Raw genomic sequence first — 20,376 nt, 5'->3', positions numbered from 1 at the left:
CATTATAATACATCATACAGCAAATTGACTTTTTTATATATTGAACCTGCAACTAAGCAATCTGGCCACTTTCAAAAAAGTCAGGCATTTCAAATACAATCTGAATTCAAACATATTTCTAGATAGGTTGAAGGCAAAAAGACAATGTATTTGCTCTGATTTACTGATATAGGAAGGTATTTCTAAAAACAGTTTAGTACTCACATGAAAGCTTTATCCTGCTTAGCTATAGAGGATTAATGTGAATTAAGTTTCTTGATAGTCTAAGCATAAATTTTCACAGAGCACCTTAACTTTACATTGACAAATGGAAAAATGAATCAGAGCAGTCAAACCCATTTTTCATTTAACTTCAGAAACAGACAGATTACCAGATAACCCTGCCAGAGAGGCTATTTGAAAAATAGATATTTAAATAATGTTCCTGAATAAAGATCAGTGGTTTTTAAGCTGTTAAAAGGCAAGTAAGAATAATAAAAAAAAAGCTGAATGAACAGCTTGGTAACTGAACAAACATTTATAATTGATCTGATATTGAAAGGTGATATTTAAAAGACCTACTAAATGGGTAAAAATTGCTTCCTAATGGCATAACTTTTTTATGCTAAAACAATTTTAACAAGCTTCCATAATATAAGACATGTAAAAGAGAATCTAATTAATATAGTAGCAAATAAAACCATTATCCATTTCACAATGCATCTGCTTATGTCGGGAAAACATCTGAAAATGGTTAAGATTTTCAAATTAACAAATAAATATACTAAATAAAAATGTATTTCCCCCCTTCACAAAAAAGCTTTTCCAACTTCTTGAAAAATATTTTCATTCAGTATTTTAGGTCAAGCTTGTCCTTCATCTTGTTTTCCTTCATAGTCAACTTTCAACTATTTTAAAGATGCAGTCCTGAGCATACTGCACAATGAAAATTGTAGAATTTGCATCCAAATATTTAAAAAGTTGCTGATCTATCCGGATAGATATACATAAATATTTTCCTAGCCATTTGATTTTCTTAGTACCTGTTTGAGTAAAAGCTGATGAAAATTTAAAAATTCTTTACTGTTAAGTGAATTAAATGTCAATAGAACTACCTCAGCAGGAGGCTATTTCGCTGTATTCACCATCCCTCTACTTGTCTCACCACCAGCTCTACCACTGATAAAATTCAGTACTCTCAAGACTTTATATATAATCAGTGGGATGTTTAGCTTTCACTCTAAATTTAGTTAGTAAGTGTCTAATCATAATGAAATTACTAAGCAAAAGATGAAGAACTCCAAAAATACAACAGATGAAGAAGACATCAAGATAAAAGACTGGCATGACTAGTTTCATCAACTTAAAACAGAACTGAAAGATAATACTGCTGCCACTTTCATGCGGACCCCAAAACTGAAAGTACCTGAAGGCAGTAAGGAATAAAGGAAGCAACAACAACCACCTCAGTAACAGAGCGTATCAACTTCACATAATAGATCTACCCAGAATTACAGAAATTTGGTTTAAAAGCTTCATTCAAAGAATATAATCATAGAATTAAAGTAATTTAGGTAATCAAGCAAGGAATCGTAAATGCTGTGCACAAGCCAAAAATGCCAAGAAATGGTATGTTACTTCTAAAAGATACTGGCACTAATAAGTAGTCTTGTTTAAGCAAAACAAACAAATGTCTTTTCATCTTTTGAAAAAATAGGAATTTAAGCAAGAGAAATGAAGTGTCATCCAAAATTATGACAAGAACAAAGCAAATAATAGGAGATATTTGAGGCAAGGCACAATTTATGAAGACAGAATTATTATCCCTTTCAAAGACTGGAGGCATATCAGGCCGTGCACTACAGAACCTAACTACTAACACCTGAAACGAAAAAAAAAACCTGACCATAACACAACTAAGCTTGGTGAGCTGTTCTATGCCTTCTGTTGAAAAGAGTTTACATGTTAAGATTGTTGAACAGAGTTTGTGAGTAAAATGTACATGAAATCCTTGTGCAAAATTGGCATGTAAATTTGGAATTGGTACTAAGTCCTGGACATTGGAAATAAAATGAAGAGTTAAACATCATCCAGATATAAAGATAGTACTTGCTAACTTACTGTGGAACACTGTTACAGTTATCATAGCTAAATAAATCTTACAGAATTCTCAGATAATTAGTTTTATGACATCAAATTCAGTTAAGTGCTAGAAAAAGAACACAGGTTAGTGCTAGAAAAATGAAACAGGAAAATGTTCAATAAAGTTATTTAAAAATCAGAAATGTAAAATAAGTCACGGTTTACAGAACACTTACTAAGCTTCTAGCACTGGTAAAAATCAGAGCTTTATGTTACAACTGTATTGGTCAGTGCTATTTTAAATTAGGAACTTGGTGAATCAATATCTGTACCTTTTTAAATTCTTAGAATCTGACTTCTTACTTAATGACACAGACAGCTCCATGGGAGGTGTCTGACACATGGGAGCACTGACACATGAACAAGTTAAAGACAGGGCAATTAGAGAAACAAAATAACTTACCTGAAGTCATGTAGTGGAGTAAAAACAGAAATGTATTGACTTACATAGCAGATTAGTAATTAGAATTCAAGACCAGCCTAATGATTACCTTCATTATTTAGTTGTTTATATTTATACTCCCTAACTAGTAGCTTTTCAGACATTCAGAATCTGAGTTGACACTCTGAAAACTGAGAGACAAGATGGCACAAGCTGAGGAACAACTAAAGGGTTACTTTTAAATGATTTAATGAAAACAGGTCTTTAAAAAGGGTGGTGTGTATAAACCTGGCTAAGGTATAAAACTAATTTTTCAGGAATGGTGCTTTTTCTGTACAGTATTTCTTCTTTCTGTTGCTCCATAGGGAAGCTTCATAAATTTAATACTGCAAGGCAGTAATGAAACGCTAAATTTTTCTAAACAGTGTTTTACAAAGATTGTTTATTACATTACCAGCTCTACTTCTGCATAACAAGGTTGACGGATAGAATCATGTCACTTTATGATCTCAGTATGGTGTTACATTCCAAATACAAAGCAGATTGGTAATCAAATTCAAACCATCATTTTTTCTGCTATCCCAATTACGATACAAAGGGATCTTTGAAGAAAATTTATTCTTTAAGTCCTATGTCAGTCTCTTTTAACTAGCAATGGTCAAAGCTGAACATGGCTCATTTTGCCACAAAGTATGGAAAAGCTTCCTGTCTGCAACTGTAAATTTCACAGATTCCATCCTAACAACTTTGAAAAGTGGTAAATATGGAAGAGTAGTAGAAATTAGCCAAGGTCCTCTTTACCTTCCCTGTAGGTAGAGAGAGTTTCTCCTTGTGAACTCTGATGAACATTTACTAATTTGTGAGCAGGGAAGAGCAAGGATGAGAATTCCTTCAAAGACAGCAATAGCAGCATATAACAGCAATTTTGACAGTACTGAATTAATGGTAACTTTCTAAGAAGCTGATAAAGACCTTAAATTCAAGAAGTAAAGAAAAACAGGAAAAAGCATTATGTAAAGTTCAGAAAGTTCAGTGGAAGTGTGTGAGAGGTATGATGGAAAATGGTAAAAAACATTAAAACATTTGCCATCTTTTCTAAACAAAATGCTCAAGATGAAGAGGTTACATATCTCAAAGGTTTGCGTAAATGAAAAAAACAAAAGTTTGCTTTTCACATTGAGAGGGATCATGCTTCTAAAAAAACAGAACGCATTTGAGCAGTGGAAATTGTGAGGTATGGAGTATTTTATAGCACATTCACTGCAGCTGGGAGCCTAATTAGAATTTTGAAAAACACAGGCACTCATTTCACTGCCCAAATCAAAAGTGGTGGAACTTTCTAAACACCAAAAATTCTGTAACGGACTCTGCTTCTAATTTGAGACAGTCCAGTGCAAATAGCTGCAATTACAGATTCACTGTAGGAAATATCTACCCTCAAAATAAAATTTAAAAGAATTAACTCACCACTTGTCCGTTCTGAGGATTTTTATGAGCATATGGGGGTCCACGGATGTGATTCCACATCTGACCAGATGTCATAGCAAATACAACACACTAGAAAAATAGAAAAACAACAATATACTTGTTTTCTAACCCAGAGGAATTGAATAAAAAACCACTCTGCTAGTGATGTTTGTTTTAGGTACATAATTGTTTACCTAACCAGATACAGTATCTACTTTTATTTGATGTTTAGGACAGGGTTTTCAGATGTGCTGCTCTCATAAAATTCTTAATGACTTCTGTTAGAAAATGAGTTAGCTCAAGACAGAAATTTTCAAAATCTCTCTTCAAATAATCCTCTCTTTATGTGCACTTGGAATTGCCACATTTACAAATCCGCATGGCCGAAAACATTCATGATAGTAGAAAGCACTCACTACAAATATTCTGAAAACTGTCATTTGAGATTTCTACAAGCTTTCATGATGCTATTTCTGCCTCTAATATGAATGTTTAGCTTAGCTGTTTACTTTCAGGTATATGAAATTATTTAAAAAAACACCAAAAAAATCCAACTATCTAAATGTCTTTCTCATTTATGAAATGCTTACTTTGTGTCCTATACGACTGTGATCCATTTTAGCCATGACAAAGGACAATGACTGAGTTGATAGAAAAGTGATATTCCCTATGGAAAAGTGTGGAATTAGGATAGGAATCTATGAAAACTGGAAAAAATGGACATTACTTCTTGCAGGTCATACTACAGAATCTAAATGGCAAAAATCAGTCACAGCAGTAGTCGTGGCTATCTTACAGAGGAAATTAAAATATCCTCTAATAGCCAAATGAGAAAAACAGTAATGCTGAACTTGGATCATCTAAATGACTTCTGATTTAACAGTGAAAGTAATCCTTAAAAGACTCTGATATAAACTAGGTACAGCTTCTATATATATATGCTTATTTTTACTGTAAATGTATATTCCCACTAGCAAAAGTATAGCCATAGCAATTTAAGCAGATGGTTCACGAGTGTGTAATTTTTTTTATATTTTTTTTAACTGGGATGATTAGCTAGACCAGAGATGACTAACTTCTCTTTACTAAAGAAAAGTAGTGAGGACTTCTTCAGCTTTTCTTTAAAGAATATTTAATAATGTATTTGTGAAATAAATTTAAGCTAGTGTACTCTGTAGCACAGTAAATCCAGAATGGACACCTCTAGCAACATACTTTGAACCAGCTTTGGAAGGCCTTAGGACTGAATCTTGACAGACTTTATATAAACTTATTTGGCTTTTCTAGAGTTTTAACTTGATTAGCTGAAACAGCCATTTTTTCAAAGACCAGTTAGCTATGCTTAGTTTACGTTACTTTCGCTCATCTCTGTAGGGCATAACCATTTTTTCCCTCTCCATTCCATTTAGGATGAATTAGTTATGATCAGCATAGTGATGCAGTGTAACCAGCGATATCAAAAGCCGTAACACAAGATATACGGTACCAGTATGGAATGATAATATGGGGGCACACAATGACACTAGAGATCTCAAGTCCATAAATATTGTACCAATGCTGAATTAAAGAAACAAATGCAAGGGAGCTGGTCAAAACCAGTTTTAGGGGTAACAAATAAAACAAATAAACACCAATTTATCAATTTTTTACGTAAGGTGTAGTTGCTGGCCGGTGGAAAAAAAAGGACAATGTGTAAAAGTAGCCCCAAGTGAGCTCTAGGGTGAGGAGGAAAAAAAAACATTCTACTTCCAGCAAAGAATGTGAAACACCGTGAACTCACCATAGCAGCACACCCTTTCCCCAGATCAAAGCCAAGGATCTTAAGATCCAGAGAGAATCAGTGGAAGAATAACCATGACAGTCACAAAGAGGGAAAGATAACAGAGTCTGTGCATAATTTTGTGTTGTTACTATTGACATTTTTTGCCCTTGTAACAGAAAGAAAGTAACGAAAAAAATTCCGCCCTGTAATGATGATATCTGGTTAAACAATAATACTTTAATTATACTGTTAAGATTTCAATTACACTAAGAACAGATTCTTGGCTCTAAATATAAAGTGTGTTTCATTTTGTCCATAACAGGATTTGGAGTGTAACAGTATTGTAATTAATATGGCAGATGAAAGCATATTGGTAGTGATTATTAGCAAATGGGTTTATGTTTTAATTAATAATATGCAATGAAGTGAAGAGAGTATGTGCTTCCATTACTGAAAAAAGAAGACCATTATTTCTATACCTTGCAGATTATTTTAGCTGAGAAATTTATACTGCAATTTCGGTGATGAATCACAGAGCTGATAGCTTATGTGAAGATAACAAAAGTGTAAAAACTGAGATGAGGGTAAAAAAGGTGAGGTGAAAGAGATGTGAAAGGGCAAAAGTCAGACAGCTGAAATGTAAAACATCGAAAGAGAAGAGGTGCATGTAGTGCACAAATATTGGTGGCTCTGAAAGTGAGTCTTCTATTAAAATTGTGATTTTCCGCATTCTTAAATTTATATATTTAATTTATGCTCTATACGGCCAAGTCTGTTTCCATATGTAAAGATAAAAAAGCAACCTCAGTTTACATTAGTGATGTGCTTTTAACTAGTAATTCTTTCAAATTGCTTAAGTTCTCTAATGCTAGCTAGTATGGATACCTGACCTCACAACATGCTAATATCTAACAAAAAAAAGATAAGAGACAATAGTAGGAAGAAACTCTTAATCTATTTTAAGTACCCCAAGAATATAGCATTTCCATCTTATCCCTTAGGTAAGCAGATAGTAGTTGACATTCAAGCTCCATTCCATGTTCTCCTATTACTATCAATGACGTATTGATCTGTTATATTAATTATTGTAATCTACAGACTTTTAATGTTTGTAAAATATACTTGAAATATACCTCATTATTTGTAGAGCTGACAAATGCATCATAGACACACTGATACCCAATGCTAACCATTCCAAACCCCTTAGTTTCCATGTGATCCCATGCTTTGGGATCCAAAATTTCCAAAACACCTGGTTGTTTCATTGCTATGAATCAACGTTCCTCAGGATAAAACTTTTACAAATTCATTTTTACAAATGAGCAACTTGCAACATGTGATTAATGACTTCATATTTACCTTAAGGTTTTATATGGTATTGATTACAATGGAACAATTCATATGCAGAGAAATTATTGTTTTCAGTTTTCTTGGACCTTGTCAACGTACAAAGGATGAAAAGTAGAGAAAGAAGATTCAGTGAGGCACTTGTCTGTGAGCACTTAAAGGATTTTTTTTTTCCACATACCTAGGCAAAGCAGAGTCTCTACTTTAGCATTTCTACAAAGAAGAGAACCACTCACCCCTTACCAAAGACAGTCCTCTCATATACTCACAACCCCTTCCTTTCATACTCCTGACTAGGAAGAATAGGAACAGCTCCTAGGCAGCTGCCTTGGAATCTGAAAACAGACTTTGCCCCTCCCAGATTCCATAGGTACACAGGCAATATTGAAATGTACACTGAAAAACTGAAAATTACATGCAGAAAGGCATGTTGGCAACCTAGCAAAGAAACTATTTTAAGAAGCCCCGTGTTGTCCACATTCTAGCCATCTGAACAAATATTTTCTCAGCTCTAGAGAAACTGTTGTCTGAAATGTAGCAATTGCTTATGTAAAATGTTATAAATTTGCTCAGCCTTACACTATTTGACCTTTTATTCTCTGCTTAAGAAATGAAGAGTCTTGACAAGAATCTGAATTGCTTCTTGTTATCAATATAAAAGGACAGGAGTCTGCAAATATCTTAGGACTGAAGTCCTTCCTCATCTTTGTATTAGTATGGGAGAGGGGAAAATATCCATAGATGAACAGTAGGATTTAAATTAAAGTTTAAAACAATCTAGGGGATAAATTTTGAGTGTGATCTCAAAAGATATCTTTTGAGTGCTAGGTACAGTGACTCAACCACCACAGTTTGCCTTTCCAGAAGTCTTCTGGGTAATGCTGCAAGAAAAATGCCTAAGGCATACAAGATACTACCAGAGTTTGCAGTGCTTCCATGAGAGGATGAAACAGCTTATCACACTGCTATTGCTCAATCTAGTATTGAGGACAAAACTAATTCAACAGTTTTGTGTTAACTGGCATTGGAATCAACGTATGACAATTCTCTTGATTCTGTGCCTATTCAGAACTATTAGACGGGTTATTAAAAATGGCATTCCAAAATATTTTCCTAAAACATGGCTGGAAATATTATTTATGAGGTTTTTTTTTTTTCAGTTGATGTTCGTACCAAATTAAAATCCAGTCTTCTAGGATCCTTTTTCCTCCTTCTAGTAAAAACAGCAAAGGCACTTTATGCAGAGAATTTTTTCCAATTTTTAGGAACAGAGAGGCGCTGTCTTTTTTTTTTTTAATAAAAAAATAGGTATCCAACCTTTGGGAGTATAAAAGCTCTTCAAAACAACAAACCAAAGAACTCTTAAAACAATGAAAACAAAAAACAGACCTGTCTATTTGCAATGATGTGGAATCCTTAGTTTTCAATTACTGAATTTCAGGAGATCTATGATTAAATTGAAATGTAAAATGCTATTTTCCATAAGGTTAATGAATGCCGGCCATCTAGCAGAATGAAACATGAGAAGAAAAAAAACAACTTTGATTATACACAAAGTTAGAGTACACTCATGTCTTCAACTACAGCCCCAGGGTACACAATACACGGCCTCTTTAAAATGGTGCTAACAAAAATCTCTGACAGATTTAGTATAAAGTGGTTTGATACCTGCATTAAAAGGCAGTCACTATCGGTGATAAAGGTTACTTTTTCTTTTGGGTCATTTACCATCATCTTTTGAGATAATTTCTCTACTACCTTTTCTAAAGAGAATTACAGAGGCTTTGTTTTTCTTTCAATTAAGCTAAAATGATTCAGGAAAGCAGACAGGAAATAAAAAAGGTTTAACACCACCTAATTCAGTCATAGAAATCTGATTGTACTACTTTTACTGTGTTTCGGCCAAAGTGTATACTCCCAAGTAACTACAAAATGAGATTATTTACCTTTTTACTATAAATAATTAAACACGAATATTATAAGCCTAAATTCTGTGGTATTATTCAGAAGCATACATCCAAAAGACACTGTTATAAAAGTGGCAGTAGAGCACAGCCTCATATAGCTATAAGGCAATTACTGTTGCAAGGGACCTCCACGGGTCATCTTACACCTGTTACAGTTCAGGGCATTGTCCAGTTGACTTCTGAGTATGTCAGGACACCAGTCCTGACCCCTGAACTCAGCCCAGGTTTTCAATTGGTCTTCTCCCAGAAAGCCCCAAATTGGACATAAAAACACGCATACACATGCGCTGCAGGAATAACAGGTGGTCAACACTACATAGAATCAGTTCTCATTTTGTACACTTTGGACCTGTGTTAAGTCTGAATAGTAAAAGAAATGCTACAAACCACTTCTCCGTTTTTTGTTAGAAATCACAGATGACAGAAGATATCCACCCCTTTTTACTCTCTGGTTCCTCTCCCTACTCTCAGCTAACACTTTTCAAGGATTCACAACCCAACACTTCACTTTCAAAATAATAAAACTTTTTCATTGGAAAATACTAGTACTCTACACAAATATACGGAATTAAATTTGACAGCCTTACTTCGAAGGAGAACTGTCAAAATTCTGTGTTAGAGCTCAGGATACTCCAAGTGATATACTGGAACAAAGAACACATTCTGCCCACAGCTCTCTAAATTGAAAGAAAACATTCTACTTGAAATCTATTCCTTCAGGTGGTTTATTTGAAAACTTGGACTTCATTCTTTGACTTCTGAACAACAGGTACTAGGTAACTTCATCCCTGAATTGATGTAATAAATGCTGCCAGTGAGCCCATCAGCTATAAGTGTCACAAGAAGGTAAGTATCTCTTTGCCTTGTTGAATCAGAGCAAAACTGACCACCAATATGACATGGCTTTGAAAAGGCAAAAACAATTTTGTTTTGTATCAGTAACCTGGTTCTAGCAGAGCTAAAATGCAAATGCCACTGGCACAAGTAAACTCATATTCCATTTGCAATCCTGGCCATATGCATTCAAGAAAAATTAATTCAGATAGAAGCAAGTTGAAAAAAAGTCTAAAATGATTGAGTGAACAAATAACCCATTTACATGGAAAGAGAAGAAACGCTTGACTTATCTTGTACAGATTACATGAACAATTTTTTAAAAAGTACTGTTCTCATTGCTAGCATAGAAGGAAGGAATTCTGTTAAGCTGTAAAATGTTGGATTGACTTGATGCTACTCTAATGCTGATAACCAGGCTCCTGAATCATGGTTCAGGAGCATGTCCCCCCAAAATTAAGTCTTAATGCTACTTCTCAGACTTAATTCTTCTGTCAGTCACAATGACAGCAGAAATTAAATTAATGAGTACTTGTTGATAAACCTTAACTGTCATCTGTCATACTTACATGCTATCTAAAACTAAGATAGCTGACTATGCAGCACAGACAGTGTTTTTCCATGAATCTTCTCAGATGTTTGAAGACTGTGGTATAAATAAACATACTGCAATACACTGTTAAGCACATTCAAACTTAATTCATCATTTATGGCCTTTGGTTTTTACTTTACTACGCAAGTAACAACGACACATAAGCTAAGATAGGGAACTAATCCAAAGCATATTAGTATGGAAAATCCGCATACCAGAGCTGCCATGGCCCAGCCAGTTTTGTTGTAGATGAATTCTAAATTATTTCTTCTCAGATATAACAAGCCACCAACAAGAGATACCAGAAGAGCCAGTGCAATTGTACCAGAATAGTTAGGAGGCCTGAACACTCTAATCTGGAAAAGATAAATGCAAATATAGATCAGAAATAAATACATACCTACAGATCAATTTCCATATAAACAAACAAGGAGCATAAGGAGCATCTGAAATCTAGTTTTGACACAGACTAATCACTGAATGTATCCATAAATAAGAAAAACATAGTACTTTAATAAATAGACTGCATGAAAAAAGCTTTAGGGACCATTTTAAACTGATAATACGCTACTGATCTGAAAATTTCAATACAGAATATTCCATTATCTCTTCTTTAAGAAAATTAAACTGTTCAACTCAAAAAAATATACGTATTTTCAACAGATATGCATGTTGTTTCTGAATTAGGAGCAACTACTTTTGGATCCATTTGTTCTGTATGTAGTATTGCAAGTATGTATTACTCATTCAAAACTAATTATCACAATATCACTACTTGTTCTCATCTACAAAAAACTACACATAATTTAACAAAGCAAGAATAAAATATAATCTGCAAACTGTAGAAGTTACCACAACTATCACGAATATTTATTTTGGTTTTGTTTCTTTAAAAATATGCATTCAAGAGCCTATGTTTTAATGGAAAAACAGACATTAAGGAGGGACTGCATTTGTCATCTGCCTGTCTCAGACTACAAAAGTACATTTGGCTCTAACTTTTAAAATTGTCTGAAGACTTACATGAACATCTGTTCTGTCAGCTATCCATTTAGCTAGCTGTTCAGCTGCAAATCCGATTCTCTGCAGGTCAAATGTGTCAGCTCTCTTGGGCTTACCTTTTGGAGGAAAATGCATGAAAGTCGGAGCAGAGTTCATATTCAGCTACAAAACCAGGAAAAATAGCAAAAAAAATTAGTAACCCCATACTTTAAAATGTTTAACTGTTATGTATCAGACAACATAAGCATATTCAATACGAAAAATATTATTTGCCTTCCTGCATAATGTGTTACTCTTTTTTATACATCTTCATGTACAGTCCTAGAAAAAGAGTGCTCAAAGTATTCCTTGCTATTTTCTTCTGGTAGATTCTTTTGGATGTTTAATTATTCAGAGTATTTCACCTGCAAGCTTCTCTGACTAAGAGTATCTTATGCTTTATAGTTCCCACACACTGTAAGAACTTCCCAGTAATTAGTAAAAACAGACAGCCCACCCCCCTCCAATCTATTAAAGCATATTAGGCTGAAATTCAGGGGATAATAAAAGCTTATAGCTTGACATTGTTTCTCTTGCTTAGCTCTCACCAGTCCAAAGTTACCTAGACTAACCTATTCATCTTCACTGGTTTCAAGACAGACTACTCCACTAGTGCTTAGTCCTTTTTGAATCCCAAAAAACCTAGATAACTAGCTACGATGACATAACTTGCTCTGGGAATCGGGTGAATATTAATCCACATGTCGATGCCTTTGGAACTACTCACACTGTATCAATCTGGGAAGTTTGTTTAAATATAATTCAATTGATTTAAAATCTTTCATAACTAAAAGAAAAAGTGAGAGTATGCCTCTTTGTAAATCCTCAGCTATATTTTGTACAGGGTAAAAAAACTCGTAGATGATAAACAGATTAATATTTACCACTTGTTTAAATTTTGACTTCAGCTTTGCTATAGGTATACATTGCTATAGGTATATATTATTATATAGGTACATATTGCTATAGGTATATATTATAATTATTCTATATAAGATTCCTCCATATTCAGTCCATCTCAGAAAAGATGTAATAAACCACTTGAAAAACATGAAAATTAATGTAAACAAAATCAGGGAAAATATTTAAATATGATGCAATATGGAGATCTTTGAACAGCAAACACAGAGTAACCTTGTTTGTTTCATTCCTGCAAAATGAGTTTTATCACATTACCAAAACACACTATCTAATCAAGTACAGAACTGAATTTATCATTAGAAATTACCAGCTATTAAAATATTTTCCAACTAGGCAAAAAACAGCTCACTTCCTTAGTGAACCTATTTGTAAATAAAAGTATTCTGAGAAAGGCTAAGAGAAATTTTGCGAAATAGTTTAACAATATTTTGTAAGATTCAGAAACCTCAGATACAGAAGCCTTCTGACATTGTATGGAGATTAAGGGCAGTTGGTCTGCAGCTGCTTTATCATTTCTCTACGAACATTATAAAAGCTGGAAATCCAGTCTTTTCTTCTTTTTCTTTTCTTTTCTTTCTTTTTTTTTTTTCTTTTTCCCTCGGGCATCAGTATTACATTACTGGTTTGCACACATAAGGACAAGGTCAGAACTACTCCAAAAATCCACCTTAACATAATCATCAGTCATTCAGGTCCCTTATGCTTATCACAGTATTTCTCACAGACAGCCAAAAAACTTACACATTTTATTCAATTTGGTATAATGTTTACGTGACTTTAAATGTGCATCATCTGAAATAAACTGAACACGTGCCCTTTTACACAGGTAATAAATTGGACTGTACTACTCTAATATGTATTGATGGCTTAAGGCAAGATCAAACGATGTGTTTTATATTAGTGCAACCATAAAGGATAACGTAAGATAAATTTTTAAAGGTTGAAAGTTTTAAAATCAAAATCTTACCCATTAATAAACATATTTTTACACAACACATTCTAAGATGTCTGATGGAAACCAAAATATTTAGAAGACACAGTAAACTATCAAAATATTAAATATTTGAAAATTAAATATTTAAATTTTTCAGGGAAAATGTCTAGCTCGTATTTCACCAGAAGGTGATTAAAAATATAGAGAACTTCAAAACTTGTTACTTTTCTTAATCTCTATTTTTAGCTTAAATCAGTAGAAAAATATCAAAGAGATAAAAGCATGGTTTTATTTAGCATGAATTTTCCAGGTACGCTTTTTGCCTTGACTAGTCAATTTAAGACTATTTTCCAGTAATTGATTCCTCACTCTTCATAGCCAGCATATAAAATCTAAAATTTAAAAGTCTCCTCTCTTTACCCTGAAGAACTTCCAGACTAATACTAAGAGTACTAAAGCTGAAGAATATTTTCTTCAACCTAGTCAACTAAAAGGCTTTTAACTAAGACCATTTTTCCTAAAGATAAAGGAAATCTTTAAATGCAAATGTTATTTACACTGCATTTCATTCCAGAAAACAACACTAATAACGGGTTGATGAAATTTTACATATATATAAGATCGTCTATAAAGAAATACTATGAACTACGTTTAGCAAATGCTGGAAGTGGCTACTTGTACAATTCTTCCTTGTTAATGTTATAGAAATTCCAGCATCTGGTATATGTAACAAGAAAATTTATATATGAAATGCGTATATACATACGTATCTACAGAGAGAACACTTTTCTGCTGTCGTTTATCAAATAAACATGTATTATAAAAAATTAAGAATGTTTTATAATATCCAGCATTTACCTGTTGAAAGACATCTGCCCCTTCATCATAATCCACTATTGTGAAAAACAGCTTGTTTGAAAAAGCAGATGAATAGCGCCATGAATTAGCCAGCACTTGATATTCTTCATTAGCTTGCCTAAAAGAAACAAACATATATCCGCGTGGCATTCACTGGCAACAAAGATGCCCTAGCCAACTGCAGTGGTTAGCTGAATTACACTTAAAATTTCACTCTCAACACCCATATTATCAATTAATAAACAAAGCTTCAGCTCATTATACAGCTCTCTGCTTCACACTTGCATTCTCCAAAATTACAAATGTGTTAAGTCAAACTAAAAGCAGAGAGATCCCAGAAGATGTTAACAAGAGTAATCTCCTTCATAATCAAAAGCTTCAGAAAACACAATCAAAACCCTCAGGAGCGGCCTCCTGAGGATCACCAAAATCTGCAAACAGATCTCTGTATGGAGATGCTTACATGGCCTTCAAGTATAGTAACAGGATTTACTTGCCAAAGACAAGTGCACATAGAGGATTCTGAAAGTAGTGGAAAAAATCACAAAGAAACATGACTTTAGTATTCTGTATAAAAAAAAAACAGAGCCATAGAAAAAGTCTGCCCACACTATGCCAAGAACTGCTAAACACTGGGGACGTGACAGTAACTAAGCTAACAGGAGGTTCGTAAGTAGCATAAAAATGCTCAAGATTATTTCTATAAAACAAGGTTTAAAAGCAATACAGGATAATTTCCCACAACATATAGGGTTATATAATCTTTTTTATCATCATTAGAAAGCCATATTGCTACTACTTGTATTTGCAAGAAAGCCTCCTATTTGTTTTCCTTGTGGCTGTACATTCAGGGTTGTTTTGGATTTGCTTTGGTTGCTTAGTTTATTTTAAACCTTTCCATGTCTGTCCTGAGAGGAGAGAAAAAAAAAAGGGGGGAGGGGAGGGATCCTTACCAGGAGAGAAGTGCTCCAAATACACAAGCACAGAACCATAAAACAAGTTCCTTCACTGGACAAACCCGTATCAGCAAATAATTCAATAAAAAGGGGGAAAAAAAAGGAAAGGATCCTTGTGATACTTTCAGCTTTACATAGGTTCCTTCACTAATTATTTCCCTATTACTGATTAATCATATCTGCTGTAGATTCCAAACCAATGCTCCACCATTTGGCCACTTATATTTGCATGTGGTTTGATGCTAAAGTAGCATAAGTGTATTCTGCAGCTTTTCTTGATTTTCTTGCTGTAGAAAATAATTTCCATGCACATGATGGTGCAGACTACTATTATTTAAAAACTGGGACTGCAAGAAATAAACTCTGCACTAAACACATACAAAAACATCATACTTTAAGAGCAAAGAGGAGGAAGACAGAACTACAGGAGTGGTAAGACAATACCCCATTTCCTCATAACTGTGATCAGCCTTAGGCATGAGATATATTACATACAACTCCAGCAGAGTTGTGTTGTATCTAGGAATATATTGTATACAAGAAAAATCTATCATGAAAAAAAAAGTTAAAATAAAATTTGATCATCTATTCTCCCTGAAAAAGAAATCTTACGAAGCACAACAAAACTCAACTTTCACTCTTATTACTTGATTGAGTAAAACTTGCTCTTTAAAACATTTATTCAACATGCAAAATTTGGAATTATAAAAAGTGGATTACGCCTTTTTTTTTTATAATCAAATATTAACATTAAGCAGACTAACGTATTCACTGTCATCCTGAAGAGGGCAGTCAGACAACATCAAAGGAATGCTATAAAATCTTAAGTAATATCTGTAGAACACTCTTCTGTTAAACCTGCTATATTAAAGTTGGACCATTTTCATTATAAAAACAAGATAAAATCACTTCATCTTGATGCTAGCATTCTTCTTAGTCTAGCTTTCACTTGTGATGAAACAATATTTCTGGGAAGTTCAGATACCCCGGTTATGCCCCCACTATTTGACAAAACCCTCTTGTTCCCTTTGATCTCCATGCATTTCTTCATCTTCAAATTATGCTATTTTGATTTAATATAATAGGTAGAACACAGGTTTCAGAAAGTAACGTTTTTCCAAATGTCCTCTTGAATTTTCTGTAACAGTACAATTTTATCTTCTCACTGAACATTCCAAAGCATTCTGCAATACACCCTCATAGCAGCTCTTGGAGGGTGTGGAGGAAGGAGACTGCAACAAGGAGGGGCAGGAATGCAAAGTTAAAGGAATACTACTGAAGAACATCCTACATTTATTATGTTAAATAAAAAAAACTGATATTCTACATCCACTAAATAAGTTCCAATGGATATGCTGATGAAGCAAAAAAAATTGCATTAAAATTTTTTTGAAGTGTTGGTTACTCGTTCTTAGATATAATAATCATAAACAGTGTAAGCACTTGGCTGGAAAAAAAATCAACCTCCAATTTATATCAGTTATATCAATTCCATCACTAGTTATCTACTTGTCCATCACTACCATTAGTTAACATCAATTCTATCACAGTTTGTTTACATGAAGCAATGTTAATTATATAATCCATTATATAAAATACTGTAAAGACATAGGGCAGAACCATACTTGGCATGAACTCATCAGATTAACATTAGCACTGTTCTCGTTAGTTTGACAGGATTTTTTGATAGAAAAGATTTAAATCATATTGCTGCTACAGTCACCTCTTAATTTTGTCATAACATGTAGCAATATAGGAACTAGCAACACCAACAGTAATAATAACCAACTTCTAGAAAATAATGACCAGATCAAAATAAAATGCTACTACTAGAGTTTCCTAGAATATTCAACCCACTGAAAAGTAAGCTGCTAGGCAAATGGTCTATAAAATATCACACATTACACAAGAGCACTCATTAAATATTAAGTTTTATTTAAAAATATTAATTACATTGGTGTCTATGGCAGATAATCACATTTGTATTGCTTGAGCTATATTAAATTTGATTAATTTTATTCTATTAGTCTGACATTATATTAGGGAAAACGCAAACTGAATATCGTAAAAGGAATAAAATAGACTATGGAATTATTTGTCAAAGACAGCAGTAAAAACATCAATTTTTGGCATGTTATGGACTGCAAAAAACATTTACAAATGTACAATTGGCAAAGAATGCACTACCAGGTGACCTACCAGTTCTTAACCCATCTGCTTAAGTAGAACTGTGATCAATGCTGCACTTTACTTCCAAAACAACTTTTTTTTTCTTATTATTTGGAATGGTTTTCCCTAAAAGATGAGACAAACAGGCTAAATGCATATTTAAACTACTACTCAGTATCAAGATAATAAATTCAAACTGGTTATTTGCTTTTGTTTTTAGTGTGACTCGATGTCATGATGAAAAGCATGAAAGAACTTAACAAATGCATCCAGAATATACTCCAAACACTACAAAATAAGACAGAATGGACAGTAGTTGAATACTACACTATTTATGCAATCTAAATATCGATAATAACAGAAAGCAAGCTAAAATCCATGCTATTCTATTTACAGCATCCCAATAGGTCCAATTCCTATTTAACCTGGAGATAAAAGGACACTATAAGATCGTATTTTGTAGAAAGAGAATAAGGTCTCATGGTCCACACAGATAACTACTATTTTGGAAAACAAGACTCATCCATACTTCTATTGAGATACTAGAGTGCACTGGAAAAAAACAAACACAGAACTTTCAGTGGCTCCTTCCACACCTCCTGTTCCTTTTTTGTACAAAAGTTCAAAAGATAATTCCCTCTCAGTACAGTTAAGAGACATAGCCATGATTTTCTCACTACCCGCTCATGATCAACCAGCAAAAAGCTGAATGGTAGAGGGAGGATACTGTCTTCTTATTTCTCATGACAACTCCTTGACTGTCAGAATTTTATTTTTTGCTTTTGACCTACTCTTTGATCAACTACTTGAAAACAGTTTTCTCAGATATCCTCTTGAACAGGGAAACCAATAGATTTCCTTTCTTTTCTAGATAAAAAACCTCCTCTTAGGTATCTCTTACTGATGGAGTAGATGGTAATAAAAATATGTGGAACTTATTATTTTGTATATTTTGTCATTCCTTTCTGCACATTGTGAGTCAACAGTAGAAGGCGGCTATACTTAAGGGCCTTTTCTGAAAGGTACATGACATTAAGCTCAGAACTTAAAAATGCACAAACTATATGTTGAATTATAACTTACCTTTTTTATAGTCCTAAAACAAATACAAAAGAAATAGTTATTAAGGAATTGACTTGGAGCTCATGCTGCAGCATGATTTCTGCAGTAACTACAACTTAGTCCAACAGACACCATTAATCCTTTCTGACAGAACTCAGCCTTGTCACTCAAAATGCAACAAAAGAAGTCTTTAGAAAATGTATGCCACACCTGCAAAATTGAGCTGGCTCCCTCATGACCAACAGTATACACTTTTTTGTATTTGTATAAAATTATGATATAGATGATTTTATATATTTGTTATACATATCTTTACACACACACATATTTACAGATGTATACACAACTTCATCTAATAGGAGTGCTCCTTTCAATACAAGCTCTTAAAAATACAACTGTCTAGTCAACACAGGGTGAAAAAATTAAGGGCTACACAAACTTCTCTCCATTCCTAGCCTTTTTTGGCTGCTTCTTCATAAACATAGCCTTTGGAAAACTGTTAGTGAAAATATTTCATTAAGATGAATACAAAACCAATCCATGTCTCCGAGTTGACAAATTGGTTGTTGCCTTTTCAGAATCATCTGTAAATTAATCTGATTTGTTATGGGCATAGAATAAATCAGAATTGAATACATGTAATTGTTAAGTTTTAAAAGTATGTATTTAAAATATTGAAAAGAGATGATGTAAAAGAATTTGAAGCAAATCAAGCAAAATTATGTAAAGAGAAAGCATTAAATACAACAATATGACATGTATTAGGAACAAAGACAAAGCACTGGATGAATAGATAAGTTACATAAAAATTGACAAATTAAGCGAGAATCATTGATTTTTTTTTTTCAATTGACCCTTCTCAAGCTGATGTGTAACATTATCTATTTATTTCCTGCAACGGTAAAAAATGCTTCTCATTCCATTGGGAAAAAAAGATCTTCAGTAATTTTTGCTTGAGAACATCTACAAAATATGCAATATGCGTTGATTTTAATCAAAAAGATCAGCTGCTAACTGAAAGGTTAATTTTTACACACAATAGTTTCACCCAAACTTCTGAAGTCATAAGGATTTCTTGGCATGCAGCATTTTAAGAGTAAATTCATATTATTTCCACATGCTTTCACAAACGTGTAACTTCTAAGTGATTTGTGTGACTGATGTGACAATGTCGTCCTTGCTGCACACAGAAAAATCTTGGATTTTCTGAGACAAATAGGGTCATTTCTCCACATGTAGGTTCTTACTATATGTTAAGGGTATACTTTTTCAGAAGTTATTACATAGCATAATCCCCAAAGTTTTAAGATTTGGCTATGATCACTCAGCCAAGTTTTAACCAAAATTTGGAACTTTTCTGGTGTTGAAAAGATTGGGAAAAAGATCTTTCTTCACACCTTCTAGACAATGTCCAAACAACAACACTCTTCAGCAATGGACAGACAGCATTCCTTAGTCTGGTACAAAACTTGACCACCAAACTGATTTTATATTCACTCTGATAGAGTGCCAAAGGTGATGCTAACTCCCTAGATGGAAGAAACTACATCTCCATTGTTGGTAGCACAATCATTCAAAATACTTGGAAGAATGTACAACAACATTGTAAGTAGGGGATCAACCTGACATCAAGCATTCTAAATTTAGACAAATGCAAAATCAGATACAAAAGATATAGCTTATTTTAACACAATAGGACACATTATCCCTTATGGTCTCATATGAGCAAGTCTGCAATGGCCTGCTCTAATGACAATCAGTTTTCACTGCTCTTCTGCAGAAGAGGAGCACATCTCCCACCATTGCTATCCAACCTGTTATTTCTCTTTTTTTCTTTCCTTTTTTTTTTTTCATATAATGCTGTGTTATTCATGCTTAGCATTTGAGGTAGCTGTATGCAACAGCAGCACACTACATTTCTCTTTTAAAAATACTGCTCCCCTATTCTTTACAAACTGGAAAT

The 20,376-nt window shown here is 33.6% G+C and overlaps 1 protein-coding gene across 4 annotated transcripts in view; it reads right to left on the bottom strand.

Annotated features, from left to right (window-relative positions):
• Positions 1-20,376, bottom strand: part of TUSC3 (tumor suppressor candidate 3) — a 124,310-nt gene that overhangs the window by 57,557 nt on the left and 46,377 nt on the right. For 3 of the 4 annotated variants that reach the window (XM_083834594.1, XM_083834596.1, XM_083834597.1), the window contains exons 3-6: positions 14,227-14,344; positions 11,496-11,636; positions 10,688-10,828; positions 3,971-4,060 (exon numbers count right to left, since the gene is read on the bottom strand). In XM_083834594.1, coding sequence (XP_083690720.1) covers positions 3,971-4,060; positions 10,688-10,828; positions 11,496-11,636; positions 14,227-14,344 — 490 coding nt within the window. The remainder of the gene's footprint in view (positions 1-3,970; positions 4,061-10,687; positions 10,829-11,495; positions 11,637-14,226; positions 14,345-20,376) is intronic. The other variant, XM_083834595.1, reaches the window with a different exon arrangement.

This window comes from Anser anser, assembly GCF_964211835.1.
Source record: "Anser anser genome assembly, chromosome: 4".
Lineage (NCBI taxonomy): Eukaryota > Metazoa > Chordata > Aves > Anseriformes > Anatidae > Anser > Anser anser.
The sequence above is the reverse complement of the archived record's forward strand: the minus strand, read 5'-3'. Positions and strand labels throughout refer to the sequence as shown.